At 47.4% G+C, this 21,495-nt stretch overlaps 1 protein-coding gene across 4 annotated transcripts in view; it reads right to left on the bottom strand.

Moving 5' to 3' along the window:
- The window catches only part of RYR1 (ryanodine receptor 1), a 130,456-nt gene that overhangs the window by 32,362 nt on the left and 76,599 nt on the right, over window positions 1-21,495 (bottom strand). For 2 of the 4 annotated variants that reach the window (XM_066348706.1, XM_066348707.1), the window contains 19 exons: window positions 20,234-20,404; window positions 19,852-19,911; window positions 19,423-19,560; window positions 18,158-18,270; window positions 17,874-17,970; window positions 17,538-17,644; window positions 16,185-16,236; window positions 15,991-16,056; window positions 14,717-14,816; window positions 14,362-14,441; window positions 14,188-14,264; window positions 13,159-13,232; window positions 12,502-12,519; window positions 11,353-11,433; window positions 5,980-6,068; window positions 5,758-5,886; window positions 5,570-5,674; window positions 3,261-3,342; window positions 145-332 (listed from right to left, as the gene is read on the bottom strand). In XM_066348706.1, the coding sequence (XP_066204803.1) occupies window positions 145-332; window positions 3,261-3,342; window positions 5,570-5,674; window positions 5,758-5,886; window positions 5,980-6,068; window positions 11,353-11,433; window positions 12,502-12,519; window positions 13,159-13,232; window positions 14,188-14,264; window positions 14,362-14,441; window positions 14,717-14,816; window positions 15,991-16,056; window positions 16,185-16,236; window positions 17,538-17,644; window positions 17,874-17,970; window positions 18,158-18,270; window positions 19,423-19,560; window positions 19,852-19,911; window positions 20,234-20,404 (1,827 nt within the window). The remainder of the gene's footprint in view (window positions 1-144; window positions 333-3,260; window positions 3,343-5,569; window positions 5,675-5,757; window positions 5,887-5,979; window positions 6,069-11,352; window positions 11,434-12,501; window positions 12,520-13,158; window positions 13,233-14,187; window positions 14,265-14,361; window positions 14,442-14,716; window positions 14,817-15,990; window positions 16,057-16,184; window positions 16,237-17,537; window positions 17,645-17,873; window positions 17,971-18,157; window positions 18,271-19,422; window positions 19,561-19,851; window positions 19,912-20,233; window positions 20,405-21,495) is intronic. The other 2 variants (XM_066348709.1, XM_066348710.1) reach the window with 1 other exon arrangement.

Below are 21,495 nucleotides of genomic sequence, written 5' to 3'. Positions count from 1 at the left end.
TTAAAACACCACCAAAGGCTGTTTTATCTAATTTCACAGATAAGGAAACTGAGGCTCACAGAGAAGTCTCTTGCCCAAGGCAGGCAGCCAGGAAAGGCATGACTGGCACTTGGTAACCCCGCCCCGCTACCTTCCAGCACTCACCTTCTGGAAGTCCTTCTTGGAAATGAGGCCACGGGGATCAGTGACATAGTCCTGGAAGGCCTCTGAGCCCACAATGTCCTTGAGTTTCAGGAACATGTCGAAGAACTTGAGGATCATCTCTACATTGGACGAGGATTCCACCAGCATGTCCACCATCTGCCGGGCAATCATGCCGTTCACCACGTTCCCTGTAGGCAGCTCCAGGTCAGTGCAGCCCGGCAGAGCCTCCTTTCTGAAGTCCCTATCCATCTCAAGAGCTACCCCTGGATCCCCAGGACCCACTGTGCTGGTGGAAGCTTTTCTAGTCAGTTCCTAAACGCCCCACAAAGGGTATGGGATTTCAATCAGCCTCATGTGTGAACCTGGCTGATTCTGTCTTTGTTCACCTCTCTGCCAGCTGAACGGGAAATCAGTAAAAATACCAATGGCAAAGGCTAATGGCAGGTGACAGATGCCATGTCAACTGCTATGCTGGCACAATCTCATCCTTGTAAAGCAGGTATATCACGATCCTTTTCTACAGGTGAGGAAACAGAGACTCAGTGAAAGTCACACACTCAGGGTTACACAGCCAGTAAGGGGGTGAGGAGGAGTTGAACCCAGAGATACATGACCTCAGAGCTCAGACAGGTAAGCTTTCCACTAGCCTACAGAGGCCAGGCAGGTCCACAGAGGAGCGAAGCAGGCCAAAGGCAATACAGCAGGAAGAGGTAGAGACTGACAAACTGGGATCCCACACTGCCTTCTAAAGCAAACTGGCTCCAGCTTCTTTTTGTACCTTTTAATTTTAAAGTAATTTCAATAAAAGGTGCAATAATGCAAGGGAACCCATATATATTCCAGGTTCCCCAATTGTTTACATTTTGCCACATTTGTATTTGTGCTTTATGATCTTCCCCCCTCTCTTTTTTCTCTGAATCATTTGAGAGTAAGCTACAGGCAAGAGGCCTCTTAATCCCTAGACATTTCAGTGCATATGTCCTAAAAGACATATATTATCATAGTGCAGTCATCAGAATCAGATGATTTAATTGATATAATTCAGTGATTTAATTCAGTCCAGCTAATTTTTGCCATGTGCGAATGTTAACCCAGGGTCATAAAATTTTTCAATTTTTTTTCATTTTTCTTTCTTTTTAGATTTTTTTTAAAAAAATTAAAGTATTTTTTTAAGTCTTTATTCATTTTTTAGAGAGGAGAGAGAGAGAAAGGGGAGAGGAGCAGGAAGCATCAACTCCCATATGTGCCTTGACCAGGCAAGCCTAGGGTTTTGAACTGGCGACCTCAGCATTCCAGGTTGACGCTTTATCCACTGAGCCACCACAGGCCAAGCAAATTTTTCAATTTTCAAGAAAAGCTGGAGACCTGGTCATGTAGCTGAGTTGGTTAGAGCATCATCCCAAAATGCCAAGGTTACAGGTTTGATCCCTGGTCAGGGCACATACAAAAATCAACCAGTAAATGCATAAGTAAGTGGAACAACAAATTAATATTTCTCTCTCTCTCCCCGCCCCTCTCCCTCTTCTTCTCTCTCTAAAATCAATCAACAAAGCTGGAGCCTGACCAGGCAGTGGCACAGTGAATAGAGTATTAGCCTGGAACACAGAGGACCTAGGTTTGAAACCCCAAGGTTGCCAGCTTGAGTGCAGAGTCACTGTCTTTAGGCCCAAAGTATCTGGCTTGAGCAAGGGGTCACCAGCTCAGCAGAAGTCCCCTGATCAGTACACATATGAGAAGCAATCAGTGAACAATTAAAGTACCACAATTATGAGTTAATACTTCCCATCTCTTTCCCTTTCTGTCTCTCTTACACTAAAAAAAAAAAAGGAAAAAAAAAGTTGGAAATCTGATATTTAAAGGAAACCTTCTGATTTGTTTTTAATCGAACATGTACTCTTTTCTTTTTTAACCTTGGCATATCAGGATGATGCTCTAACCAATTGAGCTACCTGGCCAGGGCCTGGAAACCTAATTTTTAAAAGCAAATGACTAATTGTCAAAAATCCCAAAATTCTGTAGGAGGATTAATCATGACAACATTGTTATAGCAAAATATTTTTTAAAACTTGGATGGATGTCCAACAATAGGGGTGAGGTTTAATAAATCACTGCGACCCACACAATGGGATACTATGCAGCCATATAAAAAATAGGACATTCTTTATGAACCTCTACAGAAAAAGTCTATCTACTAGTTAAGTTGCTCTATTAATCAGCAATAAATTATGGTGGTTTTATTTTTTTAAAGATTTTATTAATTTTAGAGAGAAGAGAGAAGGAAAGGGGAGGAGCAGGAAGCATCCATTCCCATATGTGCCCTAATCAGGCAAGCCCAGGGTTTTGAACCAGTGAACTCTGTATTCCAGGTAGACACTTAATCCTCTGCACCACCACAGGTCAGCCCAATTATGGTTGTTTTTAAGTTACTAAGTTGTAGGGATGCTTGTTAGGCAGCAAAGCTAACTGATACATTTAGAAAATAAGTAATTATTAAGTACATATATTTAAAAAGTATCCAGCCCACCTAACTTATTAAGATTTTTCTGGGGATTCAATAAACTAATATATGTACAATCAGGGCCTGGCACATAATAAGTTCTCAATAAGTATCTACTGAGCTTGTTAATGTGACTTCTTCATCAACCCATTAATCCTGATGGTTGAAGGTTAGGTTCTCCTGGGTCTCACAGGGCCATTCTCAGGTTTGTCTATACCAGGGGTAGTCAACCTTTTTATACCTACCACCCACTTTTGTATCTCTGTTAGTAGTAAAATTTTCTAACCGCCCACTGGTCCCACAGTAATGGTGATTTATAAAGTAGGGAAGTAACTTTACTTTATAAAATTTATAAAGCAGAGTTACAGCAAGTTAAAGCATATAATAATAATAATTACTTACCAAGTACTTTATGTCAGATTTTCGCTGTTTGGCAGAATAAATCTTTATAAAACAACTTACTATAGTTAAATCTATCTTTTTATTTATACTTTGGTTGCTCTGCTACCGCCCACCATGAAAGCTGGAATGCCCATTAGTGGGCGGTAGGGACCAGGTTGACTACCACTGGTCTATATACCTTTGTCATCTCCCCTTACCCCACGCACTAGGTATTTACCTTCTAGTAGTGACAGCAACATCACCACCATGTCCTTCTGTAGATCCAGTAGCTCCTTCAACAGCTCAATCTGGCTTGAGTCCTAGAGACCCACATCCCAGCTATGTGAGGGCTAGTCTCTGCAGAGACGCCTCCCCCATCTCCAGCCACTTCTGCTCCTCCTCACCCACCCAGCAGGGCCTAAGACCTCTTTTTCCTCCCCTCTTACCTCCGAGGAGACCCGAGTCCAGACATGTTCCTCGGAAGCAGGGGAAGGGGTAGAGAGACAAGAGTGTGGGGGTGGGGTTGGCATTTCAGGGGAAGCAGGCCCAACAGGTGGTATGTGGGGCAAGGGCTGGCAGACAAGGTCTGGGAGGAGTAGGAGCTCAGAGAGCAGATGCTTGGGACTGAGACAGACAGAGACAGACAGGAGAAAATACTGGGGTCAGAGCCACAGATCTGGCAAGGGATGGGAGCTCAGCCCGGTGCCTGGCGTATGATGGGTGCAAGGCACATGTTTGTTGAATGAATGTGTGATAGAAAAAGTAAGACTCTGGTTTGGGAAAAAGGCTGGAACACACAGCCATGTGCTTTCTGGTAAGCCTTTTGCGAAAAATGTAGGGACATACTGCCTCCCCTTCCGATATAGTCCAAGTTCTGCCTCATGGTCTATATTTGTGTTACCTTTTTTTTTTTTTTTTTTGTATTTGTACATATTAGGTTGAGTTACATAAAATTGCCAATAGTTGACCATTTTGACCTATAAAGTGGTAATTAAATATGGTTCTAGTTAATAAAATGCAGGAGAAAGGAGAAAGAAGGATAGCAGAGATATGTAATGTAAGGTTGCTTCTACACCAATGCTAGCTAGTTCTAGAGTTGCCGATTCTAATTCTAACACATTTTCACAGTTCCAAAGATCTGCATTTTGACTCTAAGCTTCTAACATTCCAGGATCTCAAGATCCTAAGGCTGCGTGCCTGCCCAGAATCCAACCCTTGCTTCTCTTAACTTCACTCTCAGAGCATGTGAGGCTAACTCCATCTTCCTGGTTCTAGGGATGGGTATATGACCACATCTGGCCAGTCAAAACCTTCTTTCTCCTGGTCCCAGTGATTGGTTCAGGATAGGCATGTTACCCAATAGCCCAATCAGAGAGTATTGTAGGTCTTTTCCTTGGGGCTCCCATAAAAGAGGGGTTCTCTTCCCTCTGGGGCTGAGTGGGGTACTTGGAAGCATAGGGCATCATTTTTCTAACCCCTTGGGAGAGCCAGCTTGAGGATGAAGCCAGACAGGACAAAGACATTTCTGTGACATCACTGTAGGCTCTGGAACTATGGTGTGAACTGATAAAATTATTTTTCCTTCCTGTAAACCACCACTTTGCATTAGATTTATAGCCTTTGCAACCTAACCCTAGACCCTAGCTGATGAAATAATTCTGAAGGGTTTAAGGCTCTATGCTATGAAACCAACAGACTCTAACTCTAGAATTTTAAGATTACACCAACATTAGACTTCAACAGCACTGACACCGAGGAATTGCATTCCTAAATTCAATTCATTTCAAATGACAGATGACACCCGGCAGGGTTTCTGCTAGCCCCTTTGAGTAAATTAGAAAAGGGCTTTCCTTTCTCAAGACTATACCTGCTTGGAAATTATAATATACAGAATACTTTATTGCCTCTACTGGAAAACTATTGTAATAACTACACCGATGTACGTATGATATCTAGGATGTGGGTGGTGCCCCTTCAGATGTCGGGCCCTGTTGTAGTATTTATGGCAGTCTTGAATATGTTTACCAGACAGAAGCAGAGCAAATGGATATGGCGTTCTGTTCATGAGACACTGACAAAGACGCAAAGGGGAGGGAGTGGTGGGGAAAGGGGAGCACGAAGATTGTAGACATGGGAGATGGACCTTATATCCTGGATGCCCGCGATGGGCGTCATGTGCCATTGGCAGAATCAATAGCAAAACATTTCTTTAGCCCCAGGCCCTAATCAAGAAGCCCGCGGTTATCCTATACCTAGGGGTGTTTGAATCTGACGACCTCACAACCACAGAGAAGCTCCAGGCCAGAGGGGCTGCCCAAACGTCAGACCAATGGAAGTGTGAATGAGAAATCAGACGATTGGTGGCAGCAAAGGCGGAGGCGGGGTCATGCAGAAAGCCAATCCGGAAAGAAGGTAGATTTGGCCATGGGGAGGAAACCAGTCTGGAACATGCCGGGAGCATTTGGAGGAGAAACTGAGCGGTGGGGCAGAACTGGAAACGGGCCATAGGGGTGCCCAGAAGCCGTTGGGTAAACTGAGGGCCCAAACCTGAGCTAGCTTCATCATCATGTGGGCAAACACGTGCAGGAATCCCACCACGGCATCCCAGAGACGGCTGTGTGCCAGGCTCTGCTGGTTCCCGGTGCAGGGGCCCTGGGGGGCAGAGGGCTCCGTGAGCGCCAGGCAGGGTCTGGGATACGGGACTGCCCCGCCCTGCCACAGCAGGTGGGCCATACCTGGATGTACTCAGTGAGGCTGTTGAACACCTGTTTCGCCACCGCCATGGCCTTGGAAAAGTTCCTCTTGCCCTGCTCCTCAATGACGTCCTTGCCGGAGTAGTACCAGTAGAAGTCGCTGATGGACTCCTGGGGAGCAGACAGGGGATGAGGAGATGCTAGGCCAATGATGTTCTCACAGTTCTCGACTGGGGTCACACCTGGTCGGCCTCACATCCTCACCTGCAGCCTCAGGAGGTAGTCCACAGTGCAGATGATGATGTTAATAGTGGTTGTGTTCCCTGTCTGTGTCCGTAGGTAGTTTTGGAAATCTAGGAAGATGAAATTCATTCATTGAGAATCTACCCTGTGCTAAGGGAGGTAGACAGTGAGTCATTTATTCATTAATGCAGGTGTTTAAGTAAAATGCCTGTTGTATGCCAGAAGGCATATTAATCATTAATGTATTTAATTTATCAGGTATCTATTGTATGCGAAAGGAAATGGAGGCTTATCTATTCATTTATGTAAGAAATACTTATTCAGGGCCTACTACATGCAAGATGTGGTAGAAGGTCAATCATTTATTCATAGATTACTTTCCAAAATATGGCTCTTGAGCACTTACAATGTAGCAGGGTAAATGGAGATTTAGTTCTCCATTTGTTTGCAAAATGTTTACTGAATGCCTACTATGTGCTGGGAGAGATGGAAGATTATTTACATACAGTATTCACTTACCTAACCAATACTTATTGAGCACCTACCAAAAGCCAGAGGAGATAAGCATCTGTCATTTCTTTGTTCATTTGTAGAATATATATTTGATATATATATATACATATATATATATGTATATATATATATGAAGGAGAGAGACAGAGACAGACAAGAAGGGAGAGAGAGGAGAAGCATCAACTAGTAGTTGCAGCTCCTTAGTTGTTCATTGATTGCTTTTCATATGTGTCTTGACCAGGGGGCTCCAGCTGAGCCAGTGACCCCTTGCTCAAGCCAGCGACCTTGGGTTCATGTCTATGGTCCCATGCTCAAGCCGGCGACCTTAGGGTTTTGAACCTGAGTTCTCAGTGTCTCAGGTCGACGCTCTATCCACTGTATCACCATCGCCTGGTCAGGCTTCATTATATATTTTTGAGCATCTACTATATGCTAATGGAAACTGATGATTGGTCACTTATTCCTTTATGTGTGTGAAGAGATGAGAAGCATCAATTCTTCCTTGTGGCTCCTTAGTTGTTCATTGATTGCTTTCTCATATGTGCCTTGACCGGGACGGGGGGGGGGGGGCTACAACAGAGCGAGTGACCCCTTGCTCAAGCCAGCAACCTTGGGCGTCAAGCCAGCAACCATGGGGTCATGTCTATGATCCCACACTCAAGCCAGTGACCCCGCGCTCAAGCTGATGAGCCTACGCACAAGCAGCGACCTCGGGGTTTCGAGCCCGGGTCCTCTGCAGTCCAATGCTCTATCCACTGTGCTACCACCTGGTCAGGCTGGCCACTTATTCTTTGATACTCCAAATTTATCGACCGTTTACTATGTGCCAGCACTGTTCCAGGCCCTAGGAACACAGCAGTAAAAGAAAACAAAATCTCTGCCCTTGTGAAGTTTATATTCTCATGTGGTAATTTTCAATCTCTTCTAACTGCAACCAATGTAAAATGGAGGAAATCCATTTTACACTGAGACCCAGTACACATGTTTAATCTGAAATAATATCCACATATACCTGAAACAAGTTTCACATACCCTTACTATGTGCTATACATCTGACATTTTCTGTCTCATTATCAACTAGGAGGAATTCTGATCTCAACTCCCTGAATCTATAGTTTTCAACATCTCAACCTTGGCTGCACATTAGAATCACCTGGAGGCTTTAAAAAAAAAAAATCCCAGCAAAACTAAGTGGAAACAGTTGATGCTTCTCTCTCTCTATCCCCCACCCCCACCTTCCTTTCTCTCTCTCTCTCAAATCAATGGGAAACTTTTTTTTTTTTTAACAGACAGAGAGACAGAGAGAGAGAGAGTCAGAGAGAGGGATAGACAGGGACAGACAGGAACGGAGAGATGAGAAGCATCAATCATTAGTTTTTCCTTGGGCATTGCAACACCTTAGTTGTTCATTGATTGCTTTCTCATATATGCCTTGACCGCTGGCCTTCAGCAGACCGAGTAACCCCTTGCTCGAGCCAGCAACCTTGGGTCCAAGCTGGTGAGCTTTTGCTCAAACCAGATGAGCCTGCGCTCAAGCTGGCGCCCTTGGGGGTCTCGAACCTGGGTCTCTAGCATCCCAGTCCGACGCTCTATCCACTGCGCCACCGCTTGGTTAGGTGGAAACGTTTTTTTTAAAAGTCTCAATTACTCAGGTCACACCCAAGACCAGTATTAGAATCTGGGAGATGAAACTGTCCTTTAGTATTTTTCAAGGCTCACCAGGTATACCAATGTGCAGTTAGGATGAGAACCTCTATGATAAACTGATTCACAGCCCTATGGTGAGTTGGTTCCTGCTATTTGAAAAACATTATTCTATGGCAGAAAGTTGATAACTATTAAAGCTGAGTGATGGGTACTTGGGGGTTTATTAGACCATTCTCTCTACTTCAGTGTGATACTAACAATGGCACTGCACTGTTCATTGGTGGCAGGAGTGGTGGTGGGGAATACTAGGCAGAATAATCAGGGTTATGATGGGGAAAACCCAGAGGGACCCAGAGAATGCCAGACCCAGCTGGGGTGGTAGAGGAAGGCTGGAGGAGGGGACCTTTGCGCAGAGACCTGAAAGATGAATAGGAGTTGGCTGCATGAACTCCCAACTGTGTGACCTCAGGCAAGTTATTGAAACTCTCTGTGTGGTACAGACTTGCCTGTTTTCCCATATGTAACATGGTGGTCACAATAGGCTAGAGCTGAGGTAGGGTTTTAATACTTTAGCATACATAAAGGAATTAGGATAGCAGCTGGTACCTAAGTGCTTGATGAAAATTAGCTTTTCTTAAAGGACCTTGAAAGTACTGATTAACAGCTGCACTTTGGAACAGTGATTCTCAAAGTGTGGCCCCAGACCAACAGAACCAGCATCTCCTGGGACTTGTTAGAAATGCATATTCCTGGGTTTCACCCAAGAACTACTAAATCAGAAATTCTGGGGTGAGGCCCAGAAATTTGTATTTTAACAAGGCCTCCAGGTGATTTCAGGCACACTTAAATTTGAGGACCAACTCTGTAGACCCATTTGCCAAACAAACAATTTGTCATTATCAAAGCAACAAACACTGCTGCAGTGAACTTTTAATGTTGATAGCAATGTTATGTTGCACAGGATGGCTTTAATAGCCCTTGAAAGGTTTATCTGTTTTTTGTTTTGTTTTGTTTTTGCAGCTTTGGCTAGTTGGCTCAGCAGATAGAGCATCAGCCTGGTGCACTGACGCTCTACGTTCAATCCTGGTCAGCGCACACAGGAGACGCGACCATCTGCTTCTCTTCCCCTTCCTCTCCCTCTTCTTTTTCATTGCCCTGGGCGCTGAGGATAGCTCGGTTGATTCCAGCATGAGCCCCAGACAGGGGTTGCCAGGTGGATTCCGGTCGGGGCACATGCAGGAATCTGTCTTTTTATCTCCCCTCCTCTCACTTAAAAAAAATTTTTTTTCTTCCCAAAGGTTTAATTTCCACCTGACTTCCCTATAGCCACTTCACAATCAATGTATCAGGCTAAATGTCCTTTTGCCTGGTTTCACATTTTAGACAAAGTATACTCAAATATTCAAGATTTTATAAGCAAATATACAGGTTTTCTCATCAACCCTGTTTTGCTAAATCTTTTGTGTTCATTTAAATCATACTATATGCCTAAATGGTTAGATACACAGCTCCCCACTCTGTCAAATGAAAACACTGACATAGTCATACACAAACATGAAACAACTTTTCTTTTTTTTTTTTTTTTTTAGGTGAGAAGAGAGAAGATAGTGAGGCAGAAATTAAAGAAAGGAAACCCTAGTTACATGCACCCTGACCGGGATCCACCTGGCAACCCCGTCTGGGGCCTATGCTCCAGTACCTAGCTATTTTTAGTGCCTAAGGCTGATGCACTCCAAGGGAGCTGTCCTCAGTGCCAAGGGCCACGCTGGAACCATTCAAGCCACTGGCTGTGGAAGGGGAAGAAGGAGAGAAAGAGGGGGAGAAGCAGATGGTTGTTTCTCTTGTGTGCCCTGACAGAAAATCCAACCTGGGACATCCATATGTGAGGCTGACGCTCTATTCACTGAGCCACCAGCCAGGGCAGAGACAACACATTTTGTCTGCTTTAAATTGCACTGAATACTCAAGGCATGCACGGCATCTGAGATTTGAAAGATATTTCAAATTCTTATTTGACTGGGCTAGGTAATTAATCCAAGAATTTAGACAGAAGACTGGATTGCAAGTTTGCTGGGAGAGAGAAATCTCATCCATAAAAACATTCTCATTTCCAAAAATGAGAATCCAGGGAATACAATTTATTTTAAATCCCAAAGACTAATTCCACTTTAGTTGAAATTAAAGAAAGGAAACCCTAGTTACATGGCAGAAGGGTATTTAACAAACGTTGAAGAAAAACTAGTGGTGGACATAAGAGCTTTTAAGAATGTAAAGCAATAGTTCATGCTTTATCCTTTGTTGAAAAGAAAAGACTGAAGATTAGAGATATTTACACATCAGTTATAAAAAACACTAGCCAAGTGAGTTGAAGTTCTATGGAAGCTAGGTTTATAATTCTCTCCTTGTTATGAAGGCTAATTTCTGAGCAGACTGTGGTTTCATAATCACCTGCTAAGCATTAAAACCACAACCATGAGACTGAAATAGTACTGAGTGGAATATTGGACAGAATTTGGGCTGTCCCTTTAATGTAATAAACTATGTGTGCCACATGGGGTTATATTTTCTGACCAACTATGTGTTGAACTTGCCAGTCACCCTTAATCTGTTTAAATTGCCTGAACCAGATAAAACGTTGGTAAAACTCTTGCTTAAGTTGGGAAAGAATCTGTAGTTGTTCCTCCTGGCAAAGTATATATATATATTTTATAAGAAGCAAAACTAATAAGTGATTCTAATAGATTCATTGAAAAATGCCATGTGATTTTTTTTTCCCTCTCTACAGACCCAAAGTATGGAAATCCACAACATTTACTCAATTTTGAAATGCCTGTGGAAATATGGCATGTGGCTAATTGCTTATTTGGGCAAATTGATTTTGCCAAACGAATTTCTGGCCAGAGGAAGTGAAAGTGAAGCAAAGTGACTACATTCCAGAAATTCAAGAGAGATTTAGGAAGGTGGGTGGATTGAGCTTGACTCTGGCTGAAAGAATGGACAATGGGGAGCACGTGTTTTGTTGCCTCTTTTGGGGTCACGCTGTTCCGCGGGCTAAATAAATCCTACTTCCTTCAAGAGAGAGAGAGAGAGAGAGAAAAGAATGGACAATGGGATCAAGGATGGGTGGTGAGGCCATCACTGATAACAGGAAGAGGGGATTGGAAATTACCAGGCAACACTTCCAAACTGTCCCCAAACCTCAGCCTCCTCTCCACTCCACCCACCCCTCCTCACCATTATTATGCCCCTCGCAGAGCAACTGCAGGAATCGAAACAGATCTTGGGTGAATTCATCATCTGCCATGACCTTCTCTCCTAGATGAAGAAAGGGGGCAGGGCCCAAAGGGGTCAGGTGTGCCAGGACCGAGCACACCCGCACACACAGGCTATGCACTCTGCACACGCATGCACAAAGCATAGTGGTGCAGGGAGGAGCGATTACCACTTCAAAGACACTGTGAGGGCCACAGACATCCATGGCACTAGGGAGTCATGATTTCAGAATCCAGTAACAGCAGATGGAGACCCGAGGGGCCCTCGAGTCATGAAGCTGAGGCCTCAAGTGTCTTTCTACATCAGTGTCCCTCGGATGTCATCACTTATATGACATCCGGGAGTGTCTGCCTGATCCAGCAGAGGATCAAGCAACTGGTTCCCTCTCAGCACTCCTCCAGGGCCGTGGGATTAATGGATTATGGGGTTTGGGATCACTTTCACGCAAAGGATCTGAGCAGGGAGGGAATGGGATTGAAAACCAGTCAATTTGCTCAGATGCCTTGAAAGCAGTCAATCCAAGAGCAGAGGGGGTGGGTGCAAATATAAGCCAATCAGAACGGGCATTTGAAAGAAGCCAACCCAAGGAGGCGTGTAGGGGAGGAAACAGAGAGGAGACAGTGAATTGGCCAACCATCGCAGGCGCAGAGGACGCAAGCACACCAATCAGCGTGGAAGCTAGGGGCAACCAATCCAGTTGGCGGATGGAAACTGCAGACCCCACCAATCAGGGTTGTGGCGCAAAGAGCGGGGTGGCTAGGAGTGGGAACACCCCACCTCGGGACTGCGAATCTGGGTCTGGAAGTCCGAGAACATCCGTCTGGAAAGGGGTCTTTGCCATCTTCTCTAGGTTCTACTTTACATATGGGGAAACTGAGACCAACAGAAGGTAAGTGACTGGTACATAGTCCCAGGTGTTGTTAGTAGCTAATCTGGGACCCGAATCTTTGTCTCTGGACCCTGATCTCAAGACTTTCCGTGGGCACAGTGACCCACTGAATTTCTCCCTGGACGTCCCAGATCCTCAGCCCCCAGGTGGAGGGGGCGGCGGGCGCTATAAGGGAGGGGTGGCAGAGTAGCACAGCTAGGGGAACGGGCTGGGGGAATTACCGTTCTGGCGGTTGATGACTGGGGCAGCCAACAGGATGGGAGGAGGAAGCAGGAGAAAAGAGGGAAAAGAGACAGGAGACAGAGACAGAAAAACATACACAGTGACACACCGTCAGGAACGAAGACATAGACAGGGAGAAAGAAACAACCCATACAGAAAAACAGCGATAAGGAGACAGAAGGAAGCCAGGAAGAGAGTAGGAAATGACAGTAAAAGCATTGGGGAAGAAAGGAGAGGGAGGAGAAAGAGAGATGGACAGGTAGAGGTGGAGAGGCAGGAGGCAAGGATCAGGGCAGAAAGGTTAAACACGTCACAACACAGCAAGGAGGAGACTCGATTAACCCGGATTAGGAACATTAATGAGAGAACAGCAACCAGGGCGGGAAATTTGGGGCTTGTAGAGGGTGGGGTCCATGTTGTGATGGGTGAGAGAACACAGGACACAAGGACACCCAGGGGTGGGGACCATGATGAGAGAGACCCTGGAGGGATGGGGGACAGGGCTGGGAACCACTGGACAGGGCAGGGGGGGGATCTGGGGATGCACTTGGAGAGGGGGTATTTTGGAGGAAGGGAGTCCTGGGCAGTTTTGGGAGTGGGGGTTGGTCCTGAAGGAAAAATCCCCATGGAAAGGGAAGCCCAAAAGAGGGCCTCACCAGTTCCATCCTCGTTCACCATGCCCAGCCCTTCTGCCTTGTTCTGTCTCTCGAACGCATTGAGATCCAGGACGCTGAGGGGAAGAAAGGAAAGATGGAAGATGTGCTGAGGTCTTCGAACATAGCTCTGCAGCCCCTCACAGTGGGAGGTAGAGAGCCATGGGAAACCAGGAACTAGCAGAGACAAAGAGGAAGCAGAAACAGAGCTGGCAGAAGCTATGCAGTAGCAACTACTGTATTAAGTAATGTGGGGCAAGGATGAAATATGTACAAGTTGAAAGCAGGAGGATACAGAAACCATCAATTAGCAAAAGCTTCAGAGGCGTAGAGAATGCCAGTCAACAGGGAGAGAACAAAGGCAGACAGTCATAGACACATTAATAGGGGGCATTAGAGAGAACCCAATTCCCCGCTGCTGGGGGCCCCTTGAATTCTCAACAACCTTCTGATTCCAGCTGCCTGGATCTGTAAGGGTGGCATTTTGCCTTCCTTATTGTTGCATGTGAACTCTGTTTTTCTTTTTATTTTCTTGCATGTGAAGTCTTTTTTTTTTTTTTTTGTATTTTTCTGAAGTTGGAAACGGGGAGGCAGTCAGACAGACTCCTGCATGCAACCGACCGGGATCCACCTGGCATGCCCAGCAACCAGGGCCACTAGCACCTGAGGCAGAGGCCATGGAGCCATCCTCAGCACCTAGGCCAACCTTTGCTCCAATGGAACCTTGGCTGTGGGAGGGGAAGAGAGAGACAGAGAGGAAGGAGAGGGGGAGGGGTGGAGAAGCAGATGGGTGCTTCTCCTGTGTGCCCTGGCCAGGAATCGAACCTGGGACTCCTGCACGCCAGGCTGACGCTCTACCACTGAGCCAACTGGCCAGGGCCTGCATGTGAATTCTTATAATAAACTCCCTGTCATTTGAGCTAGTCTGAATGGGTCTCTGTTCCTGGAACCAAGAGAGCAGAACTAGAACTGGAAGTGGTAGGAGTGGGGGCACAGCTGCCCCCAAAGCTTCACTGAAAGACATGCTCCTACCTGCATGTCTGCATCAGTGCCTGGATACTCTGAAAGAAGCCAACTTCCTTCTTGTCCTTCAGATAATCCAGCATTTTCTGCAGAGGGGGCAGCAGTGCAGGGGGCACTGGAAGTCACACAGAAACCCCTCACCCCTTCTTAGCCCCCCTCCCAAGCCCCTTTGCCTGTTATTACCTGCTGCACATCAGCATTGCCTCCATTTAGGATGGAGATGCCCAGCTTCAGGGTGGAGGACACCATAGCTCCCGTCTCTCCTAGAGGGGGCAGGGGGACAAAAGATGGTCCGCTCAGTTTGGGAGCAGTGTTCTCCATCCACCAGAAAACAGCCATCACTGTTGGAGGGGTTAGAGGAGTGTGACTGAAGGATGAGTGAGAAATTGCAAGGCAAGTACAACATGCAAGGATGTGTGTAAACCACAGGCATGCAGATGTGGGAGAGTGCGTCGCTAGGTCCACAGGAAATGGGTGGGTTGGGGAGTGAAGACAGGACGAGTGTGCTCAGGAAGAGCCTGAGGCCTGTGGAGGGCACCTTTGCAGGCACTGATCATCTGCAGCACCATCTCGGCGGCCCCTCGGTTGTGCAGCCGTGCCTGTTGGTACAGGAGCCTCTGCTTCTCCATCTCTTTCTCCTGGGGCAGAGCCGGGCCCATGGAACCAAGTGAGTCTGGGCTCACCAGCCCAGCCATTTCCCCTCACAGCCCAGCCCCTCACCCCTGTGCTCCCTGCTCCAGCCACATCCCCTGGCCCATTCTTTCAACTCATACACCCACTTTAGCCCTTGGGACTGAAGCCTACAATTTGTCTCTTGCACCTAGTGCAGGCCTGGGCATGGATCAGTCCTAACCAGGGCCCACACACCTCCAAAGGGTCAAGAGATAAAGTCCAGGAAATCTGTGAACTTGAATGAGGAAAAAAGTTCTATTTTTATGTTTACTACCCTCTAACTTAAATGTAGCATTTCCTCCCATTATGGATGAGCCCATAAACCATAGCAATATTAGCAGAACCTGTGGCTGTGTCTCCAATAAGAATCACAGATGTTTCCATGTCACATTTTTGTAGACATCTCAAAATATTGTTTATATTCACTACTTTGCACTTACAGTAGCTACAGGACCCACTGTTATTTGACAGATTATAATAAAGAAGTAGACATTACCATATCACAAATGTTTAAAATAATATTTTGATAACTATTTCAGTATGCTTATGTATTTATTTCATACATTTAAAAATATAATTCTGAGAAAACCTTCACCAGATGCCAAAAGGAACCCTGGTACAAAGGTTAAGAATCTCTGGGAAAGGCTTGCTGATTGCCTTAATGATTGGATCGGTTAATTGCATGTTTATTAGCTCTTTCTCACTGTGTGGTCTTTGCAAATACTGTTTCCCTACCTGGAACAGCTTTCTCCTTTTCTTCAGCTGGCTCCCTCCTACTCCAACATCCTTTCCTCTGAGAAGGGATGTCCCTGCCACCCTCCTCCCCCCAGCTGGGTCGTGCACCTTGCCTGAGCAACCCCAGTCCCCTAAACTTCCCGCATAGTCCTCTGAGCTGCTCTGGATTCCCCAGCCCTGATGCCCCTGACTGAGCTGCCCTCACCCCCGCCATGGACACTCTGTTACGGCCTGGTTGATGCATCTTCTCCCCAGTGGACCGACTTGGTCACTGCTGTGTCCCCAACATCATCCAGCACAAGGGTCTGGCCCAGAGCACTGCTCTGAATGCATGCTGAATAATGAGGATGACTGGGTTAGGGTCCCCCATCCCTTTCTCCTCCAGGACCTCCTGATCCCACCTACCTCAAATGAAACCTCAACCTCTTCTTCATCTTCACCGTTCTCCCCTCCCTCCTCCAGGTGGCAGCTCTGGGGATGGAGTATCAGTTAGGGATGATGCGGAACAGAGGAGATACCCCAGGCCACCCCCAGCCCTTTCAGCGGACAGTCACTGCAGCTGAGAAAGGGACTTGCCCTGGATGGGGGCAGGGCCTCACCTTTGCCATGATATCGGCGTATGCCATGTACAGGTAATCCTCATCCAGTTTGCTGAGGAAGTAACCGGAAAGAAGTCAGGACACAACGGAGAGAATCCCCGTCTTAGAGCAGCTTCCAGTTTTCCTTTGGAAAACCACCCCTATCCATGGTCAGCCTGTGTGGTTCACACAGGGTAAACCAGTGCTGCGATTCAGCCAGTTTGCACTGGTTTGGCAGAGCTGATACCTAATTTTTTGTTGAGTCCGGCGAATTGGTTGTTAAAATGGCACTTGTAATCAGGGTTCTCTCTAAGGTGGGCACCTGGGCAGCCACTGAATGTGGAAATCACAAATTTACATTCCTTAATCTATTTTAACGTTCATCTGTGCAACAGTGTATTCTAAGCACCCATAGTAATGTTCATTCTGTCCACAGGTGAAAAAAGTTGCAAGTGAGGACGCCAATCAAGAATACAAAAATATCTTAAATAACAGTTTTATTGTTCTTCTGTCAGGTATTAAATATTTTTTCATTAGTATTTTAAAACTTATCTAGTTTTGTGTACCTCTTTTATTGTTCTTATTTAAGTATTAAATGCATGAAATAATAAACTACCTTTCGGTATATCATTTTTTTTGTACTTAAAACGGTCATTAGGGCAGAGAACCGGTTGTTAAATTATTTGAATCCCACCACTGGGGTAAACTGTCCATTGCCAGAGTGGGCCTGTGATGAAGGCTGAGCCAATCAGGTACTTTCTATCTCCTTGACCACAATAACAGGTCAGAGATGGTCATGTGATCCAAGCTGGTCCAGTAGAACTCATTTGGGGAATTTTGCTGGAGCAATTGGTCAAGTTGTTCCCTTTCCACTGGGGTTACTTAAATGGTGTGATAAAAGCCTGGACTTTCTGGGTTCATATTGCCACCCGTTGGCTCACTTGACAACTATGGCCACCAACCTTGTTCTTGGATCTCCTCAATACGACGACAACGACTACTACTACTAATAATAAAAGTAATGGCCAAGATCTACTGTTGACCCTGTTTGTCCCTGTTCTAAGTGTTGGGTGTATGTATATAAGTCCTCACAATAATCCTATTAGGTAGGTATATACTGATTTTGGTTGAACAAGGTGCTTTCTTCTAGAACACTCAAAATTGATATTGCCTGTGATGTGAACCCTTCAGAGGAGATGTCCTTGTGAAGCGTTCAGCCTGCACAATGGTGGCCCTGCATGTCCTAGTAAAGTGACATTGAAAGATCAGCCTCAGGGCTCCCATAGGACACCGAGGGTCTCTTGAAGAACAGGGAGGTTGCTGGGGGCAGGGAGGTAGCGGGTTGTTTTTCCAAGACCTAGGAAGAGACCTCACCTCTTTTCAGTCAGGGCAGTGCGGCTGAAGTGCAGGACCAGCTGGTGCAGGGGATCTGGCTTCTTCTCCTCCATTTCTTCCTCTTCCTCCTCCTGCTCCCCAGCTTTCTGAGGGGCGGGGAGAGGCTTCTAGAGTCTCCTCCTGTCTTCCCCCATACCCAGACTGGATGTTTTTTTACCGTGCTCCACATCCTGCACACTCCCTTGGTTTTGCCCAAGGCAGGGCCCACCTTTCTCCTACCCCTCGATGTGAAGGGTGACCCAGAAGGTGAGCGACAGGCAGCTCAGCCAGCCCTATCCACCTCTGCCCCCACACTCCAGGCAGGCGCCAACTCACTGAAAGGTCATCTATCATGCGATCCTCAAAACTGTGGTCCTCAGTCAGGATCCATGTGGCCTTGTAGCTCTCCAGAAACATGTTACATGCCCGGTGCCTGCCAGGGAAATATGTGGGTGGGTGACAGTGGGACCTTCTCTCCTCCACGCCTCCTCTGACCTCCCATGAATCTGCTTCCTCCAACCATTCCTCAAGAGCCCATCATCTTGGCACTCCATCCTCCCATCCTCTCAGCCACCCTTTCTCTGAGACCCCTTAGCTCCCCTACTCCCTGGGTGTCTTACGTGGGCAGGTTGTACAGGGGGGTCATGCGGAAACAGGCAACGACTGCCCTCCGGCGCTGCTTGGACAAAAGCTTGTGCCACACAGCCTTCTTGGATTTGTAAGGGTGCTCAACCTGGGGGCGGGACAATCTGTTATGTCCCCAGACTCTGCCCCTGGCCTGATTCCAACTTGCAGTCCGTGTGAAACTGCCCATTTATGTCCAGGTCCAAATTCAGGCCCAACTCAAAGGGCCAAAGAAACACCTTAGGTTCGATTCCCAGTCAGGGCACATAGGAGAAGCAATCATCTGCTTCTCTCCCCCTCCCTCTTCCCCTTCTTTCCCCCTTCACTCCCTCCTCTCCTCCTACAGCCAGTGGCTCCTTGGTTGGAGCATCACCCCAAGCACTGAGGATACCTCGGTTGGTCCCAGTGTCAGCCTCAGGTGCTAAAAATAGCTGGGTTAATTACAGCATCTTCCCCAGACTGGGGTTGCGGGTAGATCCCAGTTGGGGCACATGCAGGAGTCTGTCTCCCTATTTCTCCTCCTCTCACTTAAAAAGAAAACAACCCCCAAAAAACAAAAGAACCCCACCTTGGTTCTACAGACAGAGTCAAGGTTCTAATCTGGTCTCTGCTTTCAGACCGAAATTTCTCTCCTAGGCTCCATACACAGACGGGATCTCTATTTAGGCCCCACCCCAATTCCAAGACCCACTCAAGGCCCTGCCCATAGAATTAAGTCTATATCAGGCCCCATTAACAGACCCAAAGTTCTATCCTAGGCCCAAAACTGAGCACTGACCCAAGTTTCCATTCTAAGTCTCAATTTATGCTCTCAAGATTCGGCCTGATCAGGAGGTGGCACAGTGGATAGAGCATTGGCCTGGGACACAGAGAACCCAGGCTTGAAACCTGAGATTGTGGGCTTGAGCCGGACTCATCTGACTTGAGCGTGGGATCATAGACATGACCCTGTGGTCGCTGGCTTGAGCAAGGGGTTACTGGCTGGGCTGGAGCCCCCCTGGTCAAGGCACATATGAGAAAGCAATCAATGAACAACTCAAGGTGCCGCAACTATGATTTAATGCTTCTCATCTCTCTCCCTTCCTGTCTGCCTGTCCCTGTCTGTCTCTCTCTTTAAACTAAAACAACAAGAATAATAATAAGTAAATAAACGTAAGGTTCCTCTCAGGCTCCACCCACAGACCCAAGGCTTGCCCCTTGCCCACTCTGTGACCCCCAGCTTGCGCCACTCAGCAGCTTAAGATCTCGCCGCCCTGCCCACCTGCTCCAGATGGTAGAGCACTGCAGACACTTCCTGGACTCTGCGCACGATCTTCTCTGGGTCATCTGCGTCCTCCTCCCGGCCCGGAAGGCCCCGGTACAAGGCCATCTGCCAGCGCAGAGAAGGGGAGCCTTCCACCTGAGAGGAGGAACAGCCGACTGGCGTGAGGACCCCTACCCTGCCCACAATGCCCTCCCTCCACTAGGCTTCTGCCAGGGTGGGATGAGGGTGGGGAAAGGCCCTGCGCGCAGTGTGGTGCAGTGTGGCTTATCCTGCTGCCCCACCCCTTTCAATGCTGTCATGATTCAGTGGGCAGGGAGTATAAGTTAAGGTCCTTTTTGGGTGCCTGGTACATAGTAAGTGCTCAAATGTTGGCTCTTATTGTTGCTATTATTCTTACATGCCCATATGCAGATTAAGGAAGCATACCTTTCCCTGAAGGTGAAGGTTGTTTTGCAGAAATTCCCGGACCTCCTCATCTGTGTCTTTCTGGGGAGACATGGCCAGGCTGGGTCACTTCAGAGGGCTCAGCGTCTTCCTTGACCCACAACCCTTTTCCTTCTAGGCCGATTACCCTAGCAGCTGGTGTGAGGCTTATGTGGGGAGGATCTGAGAGGTGTTTATGGGTTTCACTGGGGTCCCAGGTAGGGTCCTTAGGTCCTAGGACTCTGGCAGTTTCCTGGGTGGGGACCTTAGCACCCTGGGGAAGTCTCAGGGTCCTGTGGAAGGATTCAGTAAGGTCCTAAGGAAGGGCACCCAGTGGATCGTGGGGGCTTAGGGGCAGATTCCCATAATGGGGCTGGGCAGGCACCAGGGCGTAGCGGGTCTTGGCCAGTGCGATGAGGTCCTGGTCAGTGGGTGCACACATGTTCAGGCCAATGGGCAGCATCTTCTTGAGTGTGGCCACAATCAGCGACGTCTGCACAGAGTACCGGTCCCCCCGGCGCTTCTTCTTGGTGCGTTCCTGGTCTGAGCCACCCGACTGTGGGGACAGGAGGCTCAGCACCAGCCTGAGTCCCATCCCAGCCCCATGCCTGACTCCCACCCTCACAGCCATCGTCCACACTGCAGCCCCCAACCCAGATACCTCCATCTCAGAGCCTGTTTGTTTCCACCCAAGACCTTGCTGACATTTCACTTCACATCCCCAGTCTTAACTGTCCCAGACCCAAGCCCCCTGCCCCAGACCCACCCCTATCCCAAATTCCCAACTTCTATCCCAAACCCTTACAGATTCTCCCCCCAACCCCAGGCCTTCCTCAACCTCAGGCAATCTTCTCCCAGAATCCCCGAAGAACTCCGAGTACCACCTCCCCACAAAAAACATGCACAACCCCACACTTCATATCTCAAGACTGAGTTCCCCAGGATGAAATAAAGATGCAGGGTCTCAAGAGACAAGGAAGAAAAAAAAGAGACACTGAGAGTCTGAGATAGACAAGGACACAGGAAGACAGAAGATGCGAGAGAGATCCAGAAAGATCTGGGAACAGAAACACGGGGCATGGAGTTCCACAGCCGTGTTCTGAAGCCTTGGGTGCAGACCCGGGGTCAGGGCCACCCCAGTCATGCTAGTGAGAAGCCCCAGGGACAAGCTTTGGCCAGAGCCACATCCACACTGGCTCACAATATGGAGGCCAAACATGCAGCATCTGAGTCCTTGCAGAGCCCTGGGTTACGGGCCACTGGCTGAATGCCATCAGAGGCTCAAAAGGATGACTGTTGACCAAGGTCACCCAGCCAACTGTCAGTCAGGATTCTAACCCAAGTCTGTCGAATTCCAGAGCCCAAGCCTTAAAAACCCACCATGCGCGTGCCTGTCCCATCCCCATTCCCATTCCTCATGACCTCAGCCCACAGTGCTTAGATGCTTTGGGGAAAGCTCAGAGGAGTTTTTTTATTTGCTTGCTTGCTTGTTTTTTTTTTTAACAAAAGTTAAAAAAAAAGTAAATTGCTTAAAACTGAGGGTTGGGAAGGGAATGGTTGGTTGGGGGTGGGGAGGGGCAGAGAGAAAGAATTTGGTGACTGGGAGCAAAGGATGATGGGTGGGGAACAAGGGCAGGGCAGGGGTTT

This window comes from Saccopteryx leptura, chromosome 9 (genome assembly GCF_036850995.1).
Source record: "Saccopteryx leptura isolate mSacLep1 chromosome 9, mSacLep1_pri_phased_curated, whole genome shotgun sequence".
Classification (NCBI taxonomy): domain Eukaryota; kingdom Metazoa; phylum Chordata; class Mammalia; order Chiroptera; family Emballonuridae; genus Saccopteryx; species Saccopteryx leptura.
This window is presented reverse-complemented; position numbering and strand designations above follow the sequence as displayed.